Source organism: Mangifera indica, chromosome 12 (genome assembly GCF_011075055.1).
Source record: "Mangifera indica cultivar Alphonso chromosome 12, CATAS_Mindica_2.1, whole genome shotgun sequence".
Classification (NCBI taxonomy): Eukaryota; Viridiplantae; Streptophyta; class Magnoliopsida; order Sapindales; family Anacardiaceae; genus Mangifera; species Mangifera indica.
In genome coordinates, this window is record NC_058148.1 from 12964385 (window position 1) to 12983671 (window position 19287).

General features: G+C 35.2%; 3 protein-coding genes and 1 long non-coding RNA gene across 4 annotated transcripts; 1 reads left to right on the forward strand and 3 right to left on the reverse strand.

Annotated features, from left to right (window-relative positions):
* Positions 1-2624: 2624 nt before the first annotated feature.
* On the reverse strand, positions 2625-5981 carry LOC123193522 (G-type lectin S-receptor-like serine/threonine-protein kinase At1g11300). The gene is made up of 7 exons (XM_044606551.1): positions 4584-5981; positions 4346-4450; positions 4091-4281; positions 3798-4008; positions 3476-3713; positions 3247-3397; positions 2625-3177 (listed from the first exon to the last, which is right to left on the reverse strand). Exons 1-7 carry the CDS (start codon positions 5860-5862, stop codon positions 2869-2871), a joined length of 2484 nt encoding a protein of 827 aa, XP_044462486.1. The 5' UTR covers positions 5863-5981; the 3' UTR covers positions 2625-2868.
* Positions 5982-9855: 3874 nt separating this feature from the next.
* Positions 9856-11503, reverse strand: LOC123192085 (G-type lectin S-receptor-like serine/threonine-protein kinase At1g11330). Its single transcript, XM_044604548.1, has 4 exons — positions 10647-11503; positions 10409-10513; positions 10154-10344; positions 9856-10071 (listed from the first exon to the last, which is right to left on the reverse strand). Exons 1-4 carry the CDS (start codon positions 11377-11379, stop codon positions 9856-9858), a joined length of 1245 nt encoding a protein of 414 aa, XP_044460483.1. The 5' UTR covers positions 11380-11503.
* Positions 11504-15216: 3713 nt separating this feature from the next.
* LOC123193523 (G-type lectin S-receptor-like serine/threonine-protein kinase At1g11330) lies at positions 15217-18439 on the reverse strand. Its single transcript, XM_044606552.1, has 7 exons — positions 17028-18439; positions 16790-16893; positions 16535-16717; positions 16242-16452; positions 15921-16158; positions 15692-15842; positions 15217-15622 (listed from the first exon to the last, which is right to left on the reverse strand). The coding sequence occupies exons 1-7, from the start codon at positions 18304-18306 to the stop codon at positions 15314-15316; spliced, it is 2475 nt and encodes an 824-aa protein (XP_044462487.1). The 5' UTR covers positions 18307-18439; the 3' UTR covers positions 15217-15313.
* On the forward strand, positions 18198-18552 carry LOC123193528. Its single transcript, XR_006497099.1, has 2 exons — positions 18198-18295; positions 18367-18552. It is a non-coding gene; the product is annotated as an uncharacterized LOC123193528 (long non-coding RNA).
* The last annotated feature ends 735 nt before the right edge of the window (positions 18553-19287 follow it).

Below are 19287 nucleotides of genomic sequence, written 5' to 3' on the forward strand. Positions count from 1 at the left end.
GGAGGATGACTGACGGTCGGAGATAGAGAGATTGATGGTAGAGGAAGAGAAACAAACCGTAGAGCTTATTTGTCACTTTTTCAAACTTTGAGTTGGGTAGAGATTATTAGATTTTTAAATCAGGGGAGGAAAAATAAGTTAAAACTTAAAATTTTTAAATTTTTATTAGATGACTGTTTTATCTTTAACTCTAACTGAGATTTTTAACAGAAATTTACTTACATGTGAGTGTTTAAGTTTTTGAAAGTTAGAGGGTGGGAGTTAGGAATTTCACTATACCTTGGGTGGGAATAAGTCTTTTGGCCTATTTAGATTTAAACATATCTTATAATCTATATACATGAAAGCAGGGTATACTCGTGGCCGCCGAATTTAAGGAAGTCAGAATGTCACTTTCTTTCTAAACTTCTCATCTATACCTCAATAGAATGTACTATGAATGGAAGTCAAATTTTGTTCAGAAAGTCTTAATCTTTGTTTTTGGGTAAGTTAAAAAGTGTTTATCATTCGGCATTATCAAAACTTTCTTTTCATTTTCTAAGCCTCTGATCATCTTATTGCTCTTAAGTCCCCCTTCCACTTTACATTTAAGATACATTTAGTCACTAAAGTCTATCAATTAAAAAAATTGTAATTAAATTAGCCAAAAACAAAGGAGTCGAATGCATTACCCTCTTTCCCAGACCCTAAATCGTAACCTTTGTAGAATACACTTATTGATATACAATCCAGTCCCTCTTCTAGTTTTCACTCTTTCTCTCTTTTCCTTGCCTTTGATTTTCCAATCTAGATACACAATTTACTATGTTTGATTTACATAATTGGCATATTTTTCCAATCTATTGAATGAAAAGACTTGTATAATTAGGGCTGGATCCGAGCCGAGCTTGGCTCGGCTCAGTTCGAGCCCGAAACGAGCTCGGCTAAGTCGAGCTCGAGCCCAGCTCGAACTAGCTTGGTAAAATTTTTTTTTAAATTTTTTATACAAAACGACGTTGTTTTGATTAATATATATTAAAAATGACGTCGTTTTGATAAGAAAAAATGAGCCAAGCCGAGCCGAGTTGAGCCAAACACGAGCCCGAAACGAGCCGAGCCGAACTCGAGCCACTCATATATGAATCGAGCCGAGCTCAGCTCGGCTTGAATCCAGCCCTATGTATAATTGGCCTATTTTTGCTTCGATATAGAAGAACTAATATTTAGATTGGCCAAAAGACTTATCCCCACCCAGAGTATAGTGAAATCTCAAACTTCCACCCTCTAACTTTCAAAAACCTAAACATCCACCCATAAATAAATTTATGTTAAAAATCTTAGTTAGGATAAGAGATAGAACCATCATTTACTAAAGAAATTAAAATTTATCATATTTCCTCCCCATGTTTAAAAATCTTATAATTTTCTCTCAACCTAAAGTTTGAAAAGTGACAAATAACCCTCTAGGGTTTGTTCCTCTTCCTCCGACATCGATCTCTTTGCCTTTGACATTGGTCATCCTCCCTCCTCTCTTATCTCTTCTTTCGGTCTCTCTCCCTTGTCTCCACGTCTCTCCGACCGTCTTCGGTTGGAGACAAAGACAAACGGTCTTTGTTTAAGATGAAGATGATGAGATGAAGGCGACGCGTCTTCTTCTCAAATGAAGACCATTCGTTTTGGCCTCTAACCGAAGACGGTCAAAGAGGCAAGGGAGAGAGACCAGAGGGAGAGATAAGGGGGAAGAGAGGATGACTGACGGTCGGAGATGGAAAGATCGATGCTAGAGGAAGAGGAACAAACTCTAGGGAGTATTTATCACTTTTCAAACTTTAGGTTGGGGGAAAATTATTATATTTTTAAATCAGAGGAGGAAAATATAATAAAATTTAAATTTTTTATTAGATAACGGTTTTACCCTTAACTCTAACTGAGATTTTTAATAGAAATTTGTTTATGAGTAGGTGTTTAAATTTTTGAAAGTTGGAGAGTGGGAGTTTAACATTTCACTATACCTTTGGTGGGAATGAGTCTTTTGGCCTACTTAGATTTAAACATTTCTTATAATCTATATACATGAAAGCACGGTGTACTCGTGGCCGCCGAATTTATGGAAGTCAGAATGTCACTTTCTTTCCAAACTTTTCATCTATGCCTCAATAGAATGTACTATGAGTGGAAGTCAAATTTTGATTAGAAAGTGTTAATCTTTGTTTTTGGTTAAGTTAAAAAGTGTTTATCATTCGGCATTAGCAAAACTTTCTTTTCAATTTCTAAGCCTATGATCATCTTGTTGCTCTTAAAGTCCCCCTTCCACTTTACATTTAAGGTACATTTAGTCACTAAAGTTTATCAATTAAAAAAATTGTAATTAAATTAGCCAAAAACAAAGGAGTCGAATGCATTAGCCTCTTTCCCAGACCCTAAATCGTAACCTTTGTAGAATACACTTATCGATATACAATCCAGTCCCTCTTCTAGTTTTCACTCTTTCTCTCTTTTCCTTGCCTTTGATTTTCTCTTTTTCTTTTATATGTTTGAAGTCCAATTTTGAATCATTTCAAATTCTTGACGAATGAAAGGTCATTCTCAGCTTACATTAGTTGTTTCAAGTAGATAAAACACCAATAAATTAAGCCAAAAATATCTATTGGAAAATATTGCAAGTTTTTTTGGCACGCCGGAGTATTTTGGAATTCAATTGAAGTTCAGATTTTCAAGTCAATGTACAAGTCTACATAATTCTTTTGGTAAAATATGTAACTCTATTACGTTAAATCATCTCAAAATTAATGTTTAGATACCAACACGATACCTCAAAAATCATAAAGCAACTAAAAGGTTTTGAGATTTCAGCTTCTCATCAACTTGTTGCTCTAAGAAAATTGGTCTCTATCGGCCTTGGATAACAGTCACAGTAACATTGTTGACTGAACAATTCTTCTGGCTCTGTCGACCCAACTCAGAATCAGAGGCATTCTGCCTTACTGTGAAAGCTGGCTGCTTCGGAGGGGGAAGATCAACTATTTCACTACTAAGCATGGATAAAACAGTTGACATGTTTGGCCTATCTTTCACAAATTCCTGTACACACAACAATCCCACGTGAATGCATCTTATGATCTCCAATTCATAGCATGGACCAGATATCACCGGATCAATAAAATTGACAATGTTGTTTTCATTCCACAGTTTCCATGCCTGAAAATGTAATGCTTAATTAGATGCCATTGCCAGAAATTGCAAAGGGAGATAATTTAGGGGACTTACATAGCCTAGAAGAGTCAAAGAATACTCTTCCTGGTAAAAACCTGTGGTTTTTATGCCACTAATCATCTCTAATAACAATACTCCAAAGCTGAAGACATCAGATTTCTCTGAGAATTGCCCTTGCATTGCATATTCCGGGGACATGTAACCACTGCACATTTCAACATTCCAATATTAATAGAATTTTGTAACCGGATTGAAAAATTTAGACAAAAGAGTTCCCACTTACTATGTCCCAACAACCCTCAAAGTGTTGGCTTGATCTTGGTTCCCTCCAAAAATTCTTGCCATACCAAAATCTGAAATTTTTGGGTTCAAATCTTTATCCAACAAGATGTTGTTTGTCTTTAGATCTCTATGTATGATTCGTAATCGAGAGTCTCTGTGAAGATAAATCAAGCCTCGGCTTATTCCTTCAATGATGTTGAAACGTTTTTTCCAATCAATAAGCCCTTGCTTGAGAGGGTCTACATGATTTGTAGTCCAAAGAATATTAAAACAAACCATTTAAGTATTGTAAGATAAACGGAAGAGTATTATGATAAACTAACCAAAGAGAAAAGAATCCAAACTTTTGTTTGGCATGTACTCATAAATCAACATCTTTTCTTCTCTTTCAATGCAGCATCCGAGTAGCCTAACAAGATTTCTGTGTTGGAGTTTGGAAATCACCACCACCTCATTCAAAAACTCTTGAAGTCCTTGTCCAGATGTGTTTGAAAGCCGTTTCACTGCTATTTCCAGTCCATCTTTCAACATCCCCTAAAACACAAACAAATCTATAATTGTGTAAAAATTAAACAGAAATGCAGCAACAAAGTCTTACTGAGCAAACAAGAATTACCCTGTATACTGTACCAAAACCACCCTGCCCAAGTTTATTGGTTAAGTCGAAATTACTTGTTGCAATCATTAGCTCCTCAAAATTGAACACTGGCAGGTCCTGGAAATCAACTTGGTCTATGTTTTCAGAAGACTCTTTTAGATACTTTTCCCCTTTTTCAACTTGTAGCATCTTCTTCTTTCCCTTCATTGCTGATATTAAATCACATAGTGAGACACCGACTATAAAGCTAACATATTTCAGCATATAAATTACCTTTGCGCTTCGCCATCCACCTCCATGAGAAAAATGTACATATTGCAATTGTAACGATTCCTACTAGCGGTGGTACCAAAATAATTACTGTCAAGTCTTTCTGCTCTGCAAATGAGAACAAAAAGTAAATTTACCCAGCACAAAACTGGGCGCAGAAGTTTTTTCTTTTTCTTTTAACATGGTAACAACAAAGCAGAAAAATTGTATCAGTAAATTAATCAGAGAGCATTCAACATACCAAGTTCTGAATGTGCCAAACGAATGTAAAGATTGGTCCCATCCGTGGTGAATTTCTGAATGTCTGTTAAGTTTTCCCTCCATGTCATACAACCGATGCCAACATCATATGCATAAGCTATGCAAGAGCAATTATTCAAGCACCCATCTCCGCATTCATTTTCTAAAGCAGATGACAATTCTGCGAAGCCAGGCACCTTCATCGTTGGCATCTTCAAAAACCCATCAGCTTTTCCCACTTCACCAGTTTTGTTTATCCTTTCACACTGCAATAGTTTCCTTCTGACACATCCGCTAGTCCAGATTCCCCTGTTCCATTCCTCTTTATTCTTCGGCTCAAATCCTCTCAAACAGCTGCAAATTGGCTTTTTCTTATTGTTACAAATTCCATTTGCCCCACACTTGTTATAAACATCACACTCGGTTCTCGGGAAAGCAACACTAAAAATCCAATCTTCCTTCCCATCAACCTTATATGCTCCTACAAGTTTCCCTTCTGAATTTAAGACATAGTATGATAAAGGATTGCTTGGAACCGTGATACTGACATAATAAGTTCCCGTTTGGTCGTCTTGTTCAGGTTTAAACCCAGAACGATAAGCAGAATTCATGCCCTCAACTCCAATAAAGATTCGACCATTCCATGGACCTGTCCGCCAATAGGGCCGAGTTTCATTCCAAATGAAGATTTCGGGAATGTTTGAAATATGGAGGCCCAATGAGAAGCTTCCATGGGATGGATCAGAAGGACTTTTCCAGGATGTCACCTGCACTTTCTCACCTGTTTGTGCATTAACAGTAAGTTTCATATTCGCCAATAGCTTATCGGAAGGTTCTCGAAAAGTCTCCCATATTTTTTCTCCATTATTGCTTTTATTCAACACAAGATTTCCAGAATCTAAAAGCTGAGCACTTGCATTAGCAACCGAAGTTTGAAGATTTGATGACCAAAAAACCTCTTTCTGGCCATTCAATACAACAAGATTACCATCATCAGATATGGTAAAAACCCCGGATGAATCTTTGAGTGGATTATCCCTGTTTGCTACCCATACGATAATTTCAGTTTTGAGATTGTACCAAATTCCTAAATAGCGCTTTGTTGAATTTGGAGGGCTAAAAAATCCCAATTTGAAGTTGTTACCAGCAGAGACGATTGTTTGAGGATCTCTGATAGGATGAGAAGCTGTGATTGTGTCTATGGCTGTGCCAAAATCTGAATGAAAACAAGACAGCAGGAGAATAACGGCTACTGAAATCGATTTACTGGTAAATTCCATAACCAGTTAATTATTGGCTTCTTCTTGATAGAATAAACTTAATACTGGAACTAGCGCCTGCTGGGTTTTGACAGGGGCACTGGTTGAGGGGGATATTTCTCTTCAATCATGAGGTTTGAGATCAAATTACTAATATCAATTTTGTTGGCATGTTCCATTTACATTGTAAAGGTAAATTTAACGTACAGACGAAATTGACAAGTCAAAAATGGCTGCTAAGAAACGTAATAAATCAGTCCTTTACATAGTGTTGTTCTTCAGCATGGCCACAACTTTACTTGTCAACCTCCAAGATTTAAAATGTCACAATGACACTATTTATTATAAACAGTATTTTAGGGATTTATATAATAATTTTTAAAACTTTTTAGAGGCATATTGATATTTTCCCATGCTCATTTCGAAATTATTACATTCTCCCTGTATATTTGAAAACGTTATTATACCTCGAATAGTTGGTAATATGAAATTTACGCCCCTGATGTATAGTATTATATTCAATTTTTTAGGGTATAATTATCACTTTTGAAAATATTCGAGGAACATTTAAAATTTCCCAAAACACCTTGAACTTTTTTAATTTTCAAAGTCCCTTAAAATTTTCAATAACAACTCTAATATTTTTAAAAAATTGAGTTTGTCCCAAACACATGACAGTACGTAATTGATATATTTATCTAATTTTTGTTAATTTGGGGTCAGTCCTTAGCTTAATCCTTAATTTTCATTAGCCCTTTTAGATTTTATTTTATTTTTACGAACCTTATATATATTATTTTTATTCAATTTTGATCTTCTAAGTTTTATTTTTGGGTTAGGTTGTGTGTCCAAAGGATAACATAAGTACACGTTAATTACAGTGTGAGAACGAGATTTAACATGGAATATTTTTAAAACATAAGCTTGGATAATTTTATTCCAAAGTTAAAAGAATCGACTCTAAAATAATCCAAAAAAACTGTTTGGTGTTGTTTGAGTCAGGCCAAAGGATTATTTGCCACTTAAATTTTAATGCAAAGACAAGTACATACCCATGAGGTTTCACAAACTCAAATACTTATCTATGGGTTAACTTTTGTTAAAATTTTATGTTACAAGCAAAGGTAAAATCGTTATTTTATCACTAAACCTTAAAACCTTAAAAATTTATATCATTTCCCTCCTTGTTTGGAAAACTAACAATTTTCTCATAAGATTAAGTTTTGAAAAATTTCAAATTTCCCCCTAAATTGAAACCCTAGGGTTTCAAAATTTGGAATCCATAGTTGTGACAGAAGCAAATATGGACGACAACGAAAGTGCGTTCAAAATCAAGCAAATGAATCATCTGATTTGTCTTGATGATGAAAAAGACCTCATCTTCATTGTCGTCAAAATGAATCGTTTTGTCTTGAGTTATCAAGTCGTCGCCTTGAATCATCCTTTGCCGATGGAGATGATTCGTTTCTCTCCGTCAACAGATGTAGGGATGAAGACTTCGTCTTCATTCGTTCGTTGATGTCTCTTCGTCTCTCAATGGCCAGGGAGAGCCGATTGATGATTTGGGTGGGAAAAGGAGGTCATCAAAGACGGAGAGACAGCAAGAGAGGAGAGAAAAAAAAACCTGGGTGGAGGGGGGGGGGGGGGGGGGGGAGAGAATAGTCACTTTTTAAAACTAGAAAAAGTTTAGGCAGATATGAAGGTATTAATTTTCAAATTTTGGAAGGGGAGAAATGAAATAAAATTAAATATTTTTTAATAATATTATTAAAATGATGATTTTACCTTCATATATAATAGAAATTTTTAATAGAGTTTGGATAGTGGGTGGGTGTTTGGGTTGTTCAAACCCCTTGAGTGTGGGTTTGAAAATTGACTAAAACCTGGGTTGGCATAAGTCCTTCGAACTTTAGTAAATACTCGTAATTGGCAAAAGTTAAGATGTATGATAGGAAATGGTTGGCATGACCAAATAAAAGTGGTAGCTTCCCATGTAACTTCGAGGAAGGAGAACATTTTCAGAATACGAAATCCTCTGCGACCTTCTTCACGAATTCTATCTTATCAGTACCTTCGCTGTCAATCAACACCATTCTTCTCTTTCATGTTACAAACACGCCTTCCATCTTCACCTTCATAATTGACTCAAATCAACCTACCTTATTGTTTTTACGTTAATTACTTATGACATCTGCAAATGGGGTTGTTTTTGAGGATTATTTTCTGGCCATGGTGGAGAAATTGGGAGCTGAGGGGTTCATGCAGGAGCTTTATAATGGGTTTAGGTTGTCGATGGATGAAGGGAAGGGGGTGATAACTTTTGAGAGCTTGAAAGTTTTAATCCCTTTTTTTTTTTTTTTTGGGTAAGTTAAAAAGTGCTTATCATTCGGCATTATCAAAACTTTTTTTCATTTTCTATGCCTATGATCATCAGATTGCTCTTAAGTCACCCTTCCACTTTTCATTTAAGGTAATTTAGTCACTAAAGTTTACCAATCTTGATAGATTAAACTTAATATTGGGACAGATGCCTGCTGGGTTTTGGCAGGGGCACTGCTTGAGGGGGATATTTCTCTTCAATCCTGAGTTTTGAGGCATGTTACCTTATCCTGCAATTGTGGGTATGCAAAGGCTTTGAGTCTTATCAAATGACTAATATCAATATTATTGACATACTCCATTAACATTGTAGAGGTAAATTTAACATATTGACGAAATTGACAATTCAAAAAGGCCAGAGGACTATTTTTTACCCAAATTTTAATGCAAAGGCAAATACATACCTGTGGAGTTCGAAAAACCCAAACACTCATTCATTAATCAATTTCTGTTAAAACTTTTAATTTTCAATTAGGATGAAGGGTAAAATCATTATTTTAATAATATTATTAAAATATATATAATTTTATCTCATTCCCTTCAAAATTTTAGAAACTAACAACTTTATCACTACTAAATATTTTCACTTTTGAAAAGTGTCTATTTCCCCTCACCACTTATTTTTTTTCTCCCCTCTCCAGGCACCACCCATCTTTGGTGACTCCACCTTCTCCTCTGTTCAGTTGGCCATCTCTTATCGTCGAAATGGTTGGTTGGTGCATGAGATACAACGAAGAGACATAGACGGAGATCTCTTTGTCGGAGATAAAGAGACAAAGAGATCTAGATCTCTTCATCTCTTTGTATCGACATTGAGACAAAGAGATCTCTAGGACATCGTGTGATGGAGGAGAAATGGTCGATGTCAACTTGATTGCGGAAGAGAAGTAATGGTCGGTGAAGGGAGAGGCCATTAGATTTTTGAATAATATGAAGTTGAAGAGGGGGTTAAATTGAAGTTTTCAAAAATTTGGGGTTGGCTAAAATGGAAAAAAGCTGAAAACCCCAGGTTTGAGGGGAAAAATGTGAGTTTTCAAAGTTATAAAACTTTAGATAGGAGTGTAGTTGTTAGTTTTTAAAACCTAGAGGAGAAAATATAATAAATTACATATATTTTTAATAATATTATTAAAATGATAATTTTACTTTTCACCCTAACAAAAAATTTTAGTGGAAATTGGCTCTTAGGTGGGTATTGTATTTGGATTTGTTAAATCTCGCATTTATTTATTTGTCTTTGCATTAAAGGGAGGGGGGTAAAAAATAGTGGTTAAGAAAGTAGGCAAATAACACTAACATAGTAACATTAATAATTTATTTTTGTGGGATTGAAGTGTTTGTATTGGCCAAAGGACTATTTCCCACCCAAGGTTTAATGCAAAAACCAAAGCACACCTACAGGAGTTGAAAAATCCAAATACTCAAACAAGGTTTAGTCCAGTAATACCCATCCAAGAATTTTATTTTAAGGTTAAAGGTAAAATCATAATTTTAATACTAATATCAAAATAATTAAAATTATATATCATTTTTTAGAGTTTTAGGGTATGAGAGGATCTACATGATTTATAGCCCAAAGATGTTATAACAAACCATTTAAGTATTTTAAGATAAAAGGAAGAGTATTATGATAAACTAACCAAAGAGAAAAGACTCCAAACTTTTGTTTGGCATGTATTCATAAATCAGCATCTTTTCTTCTCTTTCAATGCAGCATCCGAGTAGCCTAACAAGATTTCTATGTTGGAGTTTGGAAATCACCACCACCTCATTCATAAACTCTTGAAGTCCTTGCCCAGATGCGTTTGAAAGCCGTTTCACTGCTATTTCCACTCCATCGTTCAACATCCCCTAAAACACAAACAAATCTGTAATTATGTAAAAATTAAACAGAAATGCAGCAACAAAGTCTTACTGAGCAAACAAGAATTACCCTGTATATCGTACCAAAACCTCCCCGTCCAAGTTTGTTGGTTAAATCGAAATCACTTGTTGCAATCATTAGCTCCTCAAAATTGAACATTGGCAGGTCCTGGAAATCAGCTTGGTCTATGTTTTCAGAAGACTCTTTTAGACACCTTTCCCCTTTTTCAACTTGTAGCATCTTCTTCTTTCCCTTCATTGCTGATATTAAATCACATAGTGAGACACCGACCATAAAGCCAACATATTTCAGCATATAAATTACCTTTTCGCTTCGCCATCCACCTCCATGAGAAAAATGTACATATTGCAACTGTAACAATTCCAACAGCCAGTGGTACTAAAATAGTTACTGTCAAGTCTTTCTGATCTGCAGATGAGAATAAAAAGTAAATTTGTCCAGCACAAAATTGGCCGCAAAAGTTCTTTCTTTTTCTTTTAACATAGTAGCAATAAAGCAGAAAATTTGTGCCAGTAAATTGATCAGAGAGCATTCAACATACCTAGTTCCGAATGCGCTAAACGAATGTAAAGATTGGTCCCATCTCTGGTGAATTTCTGAATGTCAGTCAAGTTTTCCGTCCATGTCATACAACGGATGCCATCATCATATGCAAAAGCTATGCAAGAGCAATTATTCAAGCACGTGTCTCTGCATCCGTTTTCCAAGGCAGATGACCATTCTGCGAAGCCAGGCACCTTCATCCTTGGCATCTTCAAAAACTCATCTGCTTTTCCCACTTCACCAGTTTTGTTTATCCTTTCACACTGCAATAGTTTCCTTCTGACACATCCGGCAGTCCAGATTCCCCTGTTCCATTCCTCTTTATTCTTCGGCTCAAATCCTCTCAAACAGCTGCAAATTGGCTTTTCCTTATAGTTACAAATTCCATTTGCCCCACACTTGTTATAAACGTCACACTCAGTTCTTGGGAAAGCAAAATAAAAAATCCAATCATCCTTCCCCTCAACCTTATATGCTGCTACAACTTTTCCTTCTGAATTCAAGACGAAGTATGATAAAGGATTGCTTGGAAACGAGAAACTGAAATAATAAGTTCCTTTTTGGTCGTCTTGTCCAACTTTATATCCACCAAGATAAACAGAACTCATGTCCTCAACTCCAATAAAGATTCGGCCATTCCAGGGACCTGTTCGCCCATAGGGTCGAGTTTCATTCCAGATGAAGATTTCGGGGAATGTTTGAAATATGGAGGCCACATGAGAAGCTTCCATTGGATGGATCAGAAGGACTCTTCCATGATATCATCTGTACTTTCTCACCTGTTTGTACATTAACAGTAAGTTTCATATTCGTCAATAGCTTATCGGAAGGCTCTCGGAAAGTCTCCCATATTTTTTCTCCATTATTGCTTTTATTCAACACAAGATTTCCAGAATCTAAAAGCTGTGCACTTGCATTAGCAACCAAAGTTTGAAGGTTTGATGACCAAAGAACATCTTTCTGGCCATTCAATACAACAAGATTACCATCATCAGATACGGTAAAAACCCCGGATGAATCGTTGAGTGGATTATCTCTGTTTGCTACTATTAGGATCCCAAGTGTAAGGTATGAGACTTGGATCCCACATTGGAAAGTATGGACAACTAATGTGGGGTTTATATGACCTTAGGCTCTCTTATCTCAATAGCTAGCTTTTGAGGTGTAGTTCTCTTTAGGTTGGTATCAGAGCCATCACCATGTCTCCTAGTTGCAATCGTGCGGCGCAGGTGGTGACGCCGACATTGCAGTGTTCGCCTAGGGCTAGCAGGGAGCTAGCGCACAGCCAGCCCGCGTGGGCACTAAGGCTGTGGAGCGTAGTGGTATATTAGGATCCCAAGTGTAAGGTATGAGACTTGGATCCCATATTGGAAAGTATGGACAACTAGTGTGGGATTTATATGGCCTTGGACTCTCTTATCTCAATAGCTAGCTTTTGAGGTGTAGTTCTCTTAAGATTTGTATCAGCTACCCATACGATAATTTCAGTTTTGAGATTGTACCAAATTCCTAAATAGCGCTTTGTTGAATTTGGAGGGCTAAAAAATCCCAATTTGAAGTTGTTACCAGCAGAGACGATTGTTTGAGGATCTCTGATAGGATGAGAAGCTGTGATTGTGTCTATGGCTGTGCCAAAATCTGAATGAAAACAAGATAGCAGGAGAATAACGGCTACCGAAGTCGATTTACTGGTAAATTCCATAACCAGTTAATTATTGGCTTATTCTCGATAGAATAAACTTAATACTGGATCTAACGCCTGCTGGGTTTTGGCAGGGGCACTGCTTGAGGGGGATATTTCTCTTCAATCCTGAGGTTTGAGGCATGTTACCTTATCCTGCAATTGTGGGTATACGAAGGCTTTGGGTCTTATCAAATGACTAATATCAGTATTGTTGACATAGTCTATAACAGTGTTGAGGTAATTTTAACATACTGACGAAATTGACCATTCAAAAAGGCCAAAGGATCAAGTTTTAATGCAAAAATAAATATACATCTATAAGATTTAAAAAATTTAAATATCTATCTATTAGCCAATTTCTATTAAAATTTTTAATTTTCAATTAGGATGAAGAATAAAATTGTCATTTTAGTAATAATATTTAAAAATATATAATTTTATCTCATTTTCTCTCTCAAAATTTTAGACATTAATAACTTTACCTTTGCCTAAACATTTTCGGTTTTAAAAAGTATCTATTTCCCCCCGCCACTGCCCGTCTCTAGCAACTCTTCCTTCTCCTCCATTTTGCCAGCTGACCTTCTCTTACCGTTGAGATGGTTGGCTAGCACACGGGGTACGATGAAGGGACACAGGCAAAGATCTTTTCATTGGAGACAAGGACGAAGAGATCTTCAAGACATTGTGCGATGGAGGAGAAATGGTCAACATTGACTCAATTGTCAAAGAGAAGCAATGGTCGAAGGAGGGAGAGGTCATCAAATTTTTGAATAATTTGAAGTTGAAGAGGGGGGTTAAATTGAAGTTTTGAAAAGTTTGGGGGGTTGGCTGAAATGGAAAAAAATGGAAACCTTAGGTTTGGTAAGGTGGAATATGAGTTTTCAAAGTTAGAAAACTTTAGATAGAGGTTAAGTTGTTAGTTTTTAAAACCTAGAAGGAAATTATATATATATTTTTAATAATTTTATTAAAATGACGATTTTACCTTTCACTCAAATTGAAAATTTTAATGAAAATTGGCTCTTAAATGGGTATTTGGGTTTTTCAAACATCTTGTATATATATTTATCTTTGCATTAAAATTTGGGTGGGATATAGTCCTTTCACCAATTCAAAAATGGTTGTTAAGAAATTAGGCAAATAGCACTAACATAGTAACATTAATAATTTATTTTAGTGAGATTGAAGCGTTTGTATTAGCCAAAGGACTATGTCCCACCCAAGGTTTGATATAAAGACAAAAACACATTAGTGGGAATTAAAAAACTCAAATATCCACATAAGGTTTAGTCCAATAATACCCATTTAAAAATTTTCTATTAGAGTTAAGAGTAAAATCATTATTTTATTGATAATATTAAAATAATTAAAATTATATCTCATTTTTTTTCTCTTAATTTAGAAAACAAATAATTTTTTTCAAGGATTAAGTTTTAAAAATTTCACTTTTCCCCCTGGGGTTTGATATCCTGAAATTTGACCACTACCCCTGGTGAATGATGGCCTCCCTCTTTGGTGTTTCTCTCTTGACAGCGTTTCTCTCTCAAAGGATAAAACCTTTGTTTGGACGATGGTTCATCGTCCAACGAAGGACGACGCTTCATTGTCCCTAAGTTTTGGGCGAAGTTGTCTGTAGGTGGGTTTAGGTTAAAAACTAGCAGTCGTCAATGATCAGAGAAATGAAAAAAAAACCTAGAGATTTGGGAGGGAAAAAGTCACTTCTCCAAGTTGAGAACTAGTGAAATGTCAATTTTCAAAATCAAAGGGGGAAAATAAGATATAATTTTATTTATTTTAATATTAATAATAAAATAATAATATTATCCTTAACCCTATCAAAAAATTCTTTGGTGGGTATTACTAGACTAAACCTTCGGTAAGTATTTGAATTTTCCAACTTTTACAGGTGTGTTTTTGTCTTTGCACCAAACCTTGGTGGTAAATAGTCCTTTGGCCGTTTGTATTTTATTGAAAGGGAGGCCAGGGTGAATATGCATCAAAGCTGAGAGATGAAGGGAATAACCCCATTCCTTGACTTCCTATTTCTTGATTTCTGTCTTCTGATATCAAATAATTTATTATGACAGATATGATCCCATAAGTTGATTTGCCATTTGCCTATCTTAAAGTCCAAAGATGTCAGCGCCGTGTTAATCAACAATGGAAAAAACACTTACAAACAAGATGACAGAAGAGTATTTCCATTTATGAAGTAAATTGACCTTGACTATGCTACGAGATGTTTAAGAACTTTCCTGGAAAGTGGTCGTAACTCATAAAATAAGTTAAACAAAAACCGAGGAACTAAGGAAACTCTTTGGTTGCAGCTTTTCTTATTCAGACTTCCTGACTAGTCCGTGGCTGGTGTTTTTTTCTTTTTTGAATTTTCTTTTGGTTGTTACATTTTTCCAACTAGAGTTTGATTTAAATACAATTTTTCATCTTTAAATAGAATGAATATTAAATAATATTTTTTTAGTTTAAAAAATTACTGGCTAAAAATTTATGGTGTAAGGTCTAAAAACTAATAAATCAGTTTTTAAAATATTATAGTATTTTTCAACCTCTAATATTTAAAATATTATAATGGCACTACTTCTGGATTGAATTATAAACAATTCTTTAGGGATTTAAAGTCATTTTTAAAAACGTTTGAAGGCAAATTGATATTTTCCCATGCTTGTTTTGAAATTATTATATTCACCTTATATATTTTGAAAACATATTATGCCTCCAATAGTTGGTAATATGAAATTTACAACCCTAAGGTATTGTAGTATGTTAAATTGTTTAGGGTGTAATTGTTAATTTTTAAAAATATCGAAGTACATTAATACTTTGAACTTTTTTTAATTCTCAAAACTCCTAAAAAATTTTCAATAACATCCCTATTTTCTTTTCAAAAAATATAATTTGTCACAAACATACAATAATACAAAATTGACATATTTATCTAATTCTTGTGAATTTGCGATCAGCCTCTATCGGCCTTGGATAACAGTCACAGTAACAATGTTGACAGAACAATTTTTCTGGTTCTGTTGACCGGACTCCGAATCAGAGGCATTCTGCCTTACAATGAATGCTGGTTGCTTCGGAGGGGGAAGATCAACCATTTCACTACTAAGCATGGATAAAACAGTCGGCATGTTTGGCCTATCTTTCACAAATTCCTGTACACACAACAATCCCACATGAATGCATCTTATGATCTCCAATTCATAGCATGGACCAGATATCACCGGATCAATAAAATTGACAATGTTGTTTTCATTCCATAGTTTCCATGCCTGAAAATGTAATACTTAGTTAGATGCCATTGCCAGAAATTGCAAAGGGAGATAGTTTAGGGGACTTACATAGCCTAGAAGAGTCAAAGAATACTCTTCCTGATAAAAACCTGTGTTTTTTATGCCACTAATCATCTCTAATAACAATACTCCAAAGCTGAAGACATCAGATTTCTCTGAGAATTGCCCTTGCATTGCATATTCCGGAGACATGTAACCACTACACATTTCAACATTCCAATATTAATATGATTTTGTAACAGGATTGAAAAATTTAGACAAAAGAGTTCCTACTTACTACGTCCCAACAACCCTCAAAGTGTTGGCTTGATCTTGGTTGCCTCCGAAAATTCTTGCCATACCAAAATCTGAAATTTTTGGGTTCAAATTTTTATCCAACAAGATGTTGCTTGTCTTCAGATCTCTATGTATGATCCGTAATCGAGAGTCCCTATGAAGATAAACCAACCCTCGGCTTATTCCTTCAATGATATTGAAACGTTTTTTCCAATCAATAAATCCTTGCTTGAGAGGGTCTATATGATTTGTAGTCCAAAGAATGTTAAAACAAACCATTTAAGTATTGTAAGATAAAGGAAGAGTATTATGATAAACTAACCAAAGAGAAAAGAATCCAAACTTTTGTTTGGCATGTATTCATAAATCAGCATCTTTTCTTCTCTTTCAATGCAGCATCCGAGTAGCCTAACAAGATTTCTATGTTGGAGTTTGGAAATCACCACCACCTCATTCATAAACTCTTGAAGTCCTTGTCCAGATGTGTTTGAAAGCCGTTTCACTGCTATTTCCAGTCCATCTTTCAACTTCCCCTAAAACACAAACAAATCTATAATTGTGCAAAAATTAAACAGAAATGCAGCAACAAAGTCTTACTGAGCAAAAAAGAATTACCCTGTATACCGTACCAAAACCTCCCCGTCCAAGTTTGTTGGCTAAATCGAAATTACTTGTTGCCATCATTAGTTCCTCAAAATTGAACAATGGCAGGTCCTGGAAATTAACTCGGTCTATGTTTTTAGAAGAATCTTTTATATACCTTTCCCCTTTTTCAACTTGTAGCATCTTCTTCTTTCCCTTCATTGATGATGTCAAATCACATAGTGAGACACCGACTATAAAACTAACATATTTCAGCATATAAATTACCTTTCGGTTCGCCATCCACCTCCATGAGAAAAATGTACATATTGCAATTGTAACAATTCCTACTACCAGTGGTACTAAAATAATTACCGTCAAGTCTTTCTGATCTGCAAATGAGAACAAAAAGTAAATTTGTCCAGCACAAAATTGGCCGCAGAAGTTTTTTCTTTTTCTTTTAACATAGTAACAACAAAAGCAGAAAAATTGTATCAGTAAATTAATCAGAAAGCATTCAACATACCAAGTTCTGAATGTGCTAAACGAATGTAAAGATTGGTCCCATCCTTGGTGAATTTCTGAATGTCTGTTAAGTTTTCTCTCCATGTCATACAACCGATGGCAGCATCATATGGATAAGCTATGCAAGAGCAATTATTCAAGCACCCATCTCCGCATTCATTTTCTAAAGCAGATGACAATTCTGCGAAGCTAGGCACCTTCATCGTTGGCATCTTCAAAAACCCGTCTGCTTTTCCCACTTCACCAGTTTTGTTTATCCTTTCACACTTCAATAGTTTCCTTCTGACACATCCGGTAGTCCAGATTCCCCTGTTCCATTCCTCTTTATTCTTCGGCTCAAATCCTCTCAAACAGCGGCAAATTGGCTTTTCCTTATAGTTACAAATTCCATTTGCCCCACACTTGTTATAAACATCACACTCAGATCTCGGGAAAACGGAAGCAAAAATCCAATCATCCTTCCCATCAACCTTAGCTGCTCTAGTTAATTTTCCTTCTGAATTCAATCCAAAGTATGATAAAGGATTGCGTGGAAACGTGAAACTGACATAATAAGTTCCTGTTTGGTCGTCTAGTTCAAGTTTAGACCCAGCAAGATAAGTAGACTTCATGTCCTCAACTCCAATAAAGATTCGGCCATTCCAGGGACCTGTTCGTCCATAGGGGCGAGTTTCATTCCAGATGAAGATTTCGGGGATGTTTGAAATATGGAGGCCACATGAGAAGCTTCCATTGGATGGATCAGAAGGACTCTTCCATGATATCACCTGCACTTTCTCACCTGTTTGTACATTAACAGTAAGTTTCATGTTCGCCAATAGCTTATCGGAAGGTTCTCGGAAAGTCTCCCATATTTTTTCTCCATTATTGCTTTTATTCAACACAAGATTTCCAGAATCTAAAAGCTGAGCACTTGCATTAGCAACCGAAGTTTGAAGATTTGATGACCAAAGAACCTCTTTCTGGCCATTCAATACAACAAGATTACCATCATCAGATATGGTAAAAATCCCGGATGAATCATTGAGTGGATTATCTCTGTTTGCTACCCATACGAAAATTTCAGTTTTGAGATTGTACCAAATTCCTAAATAGCGCTTTGTTGAATTTGGAGGGCTAAAAAATCCCAATTTGAAGTTGTTACCAGCAGAGACGATTGTTTGAGGATCTCTGATAGGATGAGAAGCTGTGATTGTGTCTATGGCTGTGCCAAAATCTGAATGAAAACAAGACAGCAGGAGAATAACGGCTGCTGAAATCGATTTACTGGTAAATTCCATAACCAGTTAATTATTGGCTTCTTCTTGATAGAATAAACTTAACCTGCTGGGTTTTGACAGGGGCAATTGTTGAGGGGGATATTTCTCTTCAATCCTGAGGTTTGAGGTCAAATTACTACTATCAATTTTGTTGAAATATTCCATTGACATTGTAATGGTAAATTTAACATACTGACGAAATTGACAATTCAAAAATGGCTGCTAAGAAAAGTAATAAATCAGTCCTTTAAATAGTGTTGTTCTTCACCATTGCCACAATTTAACTTGTCAACCTCCAAGATTAAAAATATCAATGACACTATTTATTTAAACAGTATTTTAGGGATTTATATAACAATTTTTAAAACTTTTTAGCGGCATATTGATATTTTCCCATACTTGTTTCGAAATTATTACATTCTCCCTCTATATTTGAAAACATTATTATACCTCGAATTGTTGGTAAAATGAAATTTACTCCCCTAATGTATTGCATTATGTTCAATTGTTTAGCGTGTAATTGTTATTTTTAAAAATATTCGGGGAACATTTTGAAATTTTCCAAAACACCTTGAACTTTTTTTAATTTTTAAAGTCCCTTAAAATTTTCAATAACAGTTCTAATATTTTAAAAAATTGAGTTCGTCCCAAACATATGACAATACGTAACTGACATATTTAATCTAATTTCTGTTAATTTGGGGTCAGTCATCAGCTTAATGCTTAATTTTCATTAACTCTTTTAGATCTTATTTTATTTTTATGACCCTTATATATATTATTTTTATTCAATTTTGATCCTCTAAGTTTTATTTTTGGGTTAGTTAGTGTGTCCAAAGGATAACATATGTACACATTAATTACAGTGCGGGAACGAGATTTAACATTGAACATTTTTAAAACATAAGCTTGGATAATTTTATTCCAAAGTTAGAAGAATCGACTCTAAAATAATCCAAAAAAATTGTTTGGTGTTGTTTAAGTAAAGCCAAAGGATTATTT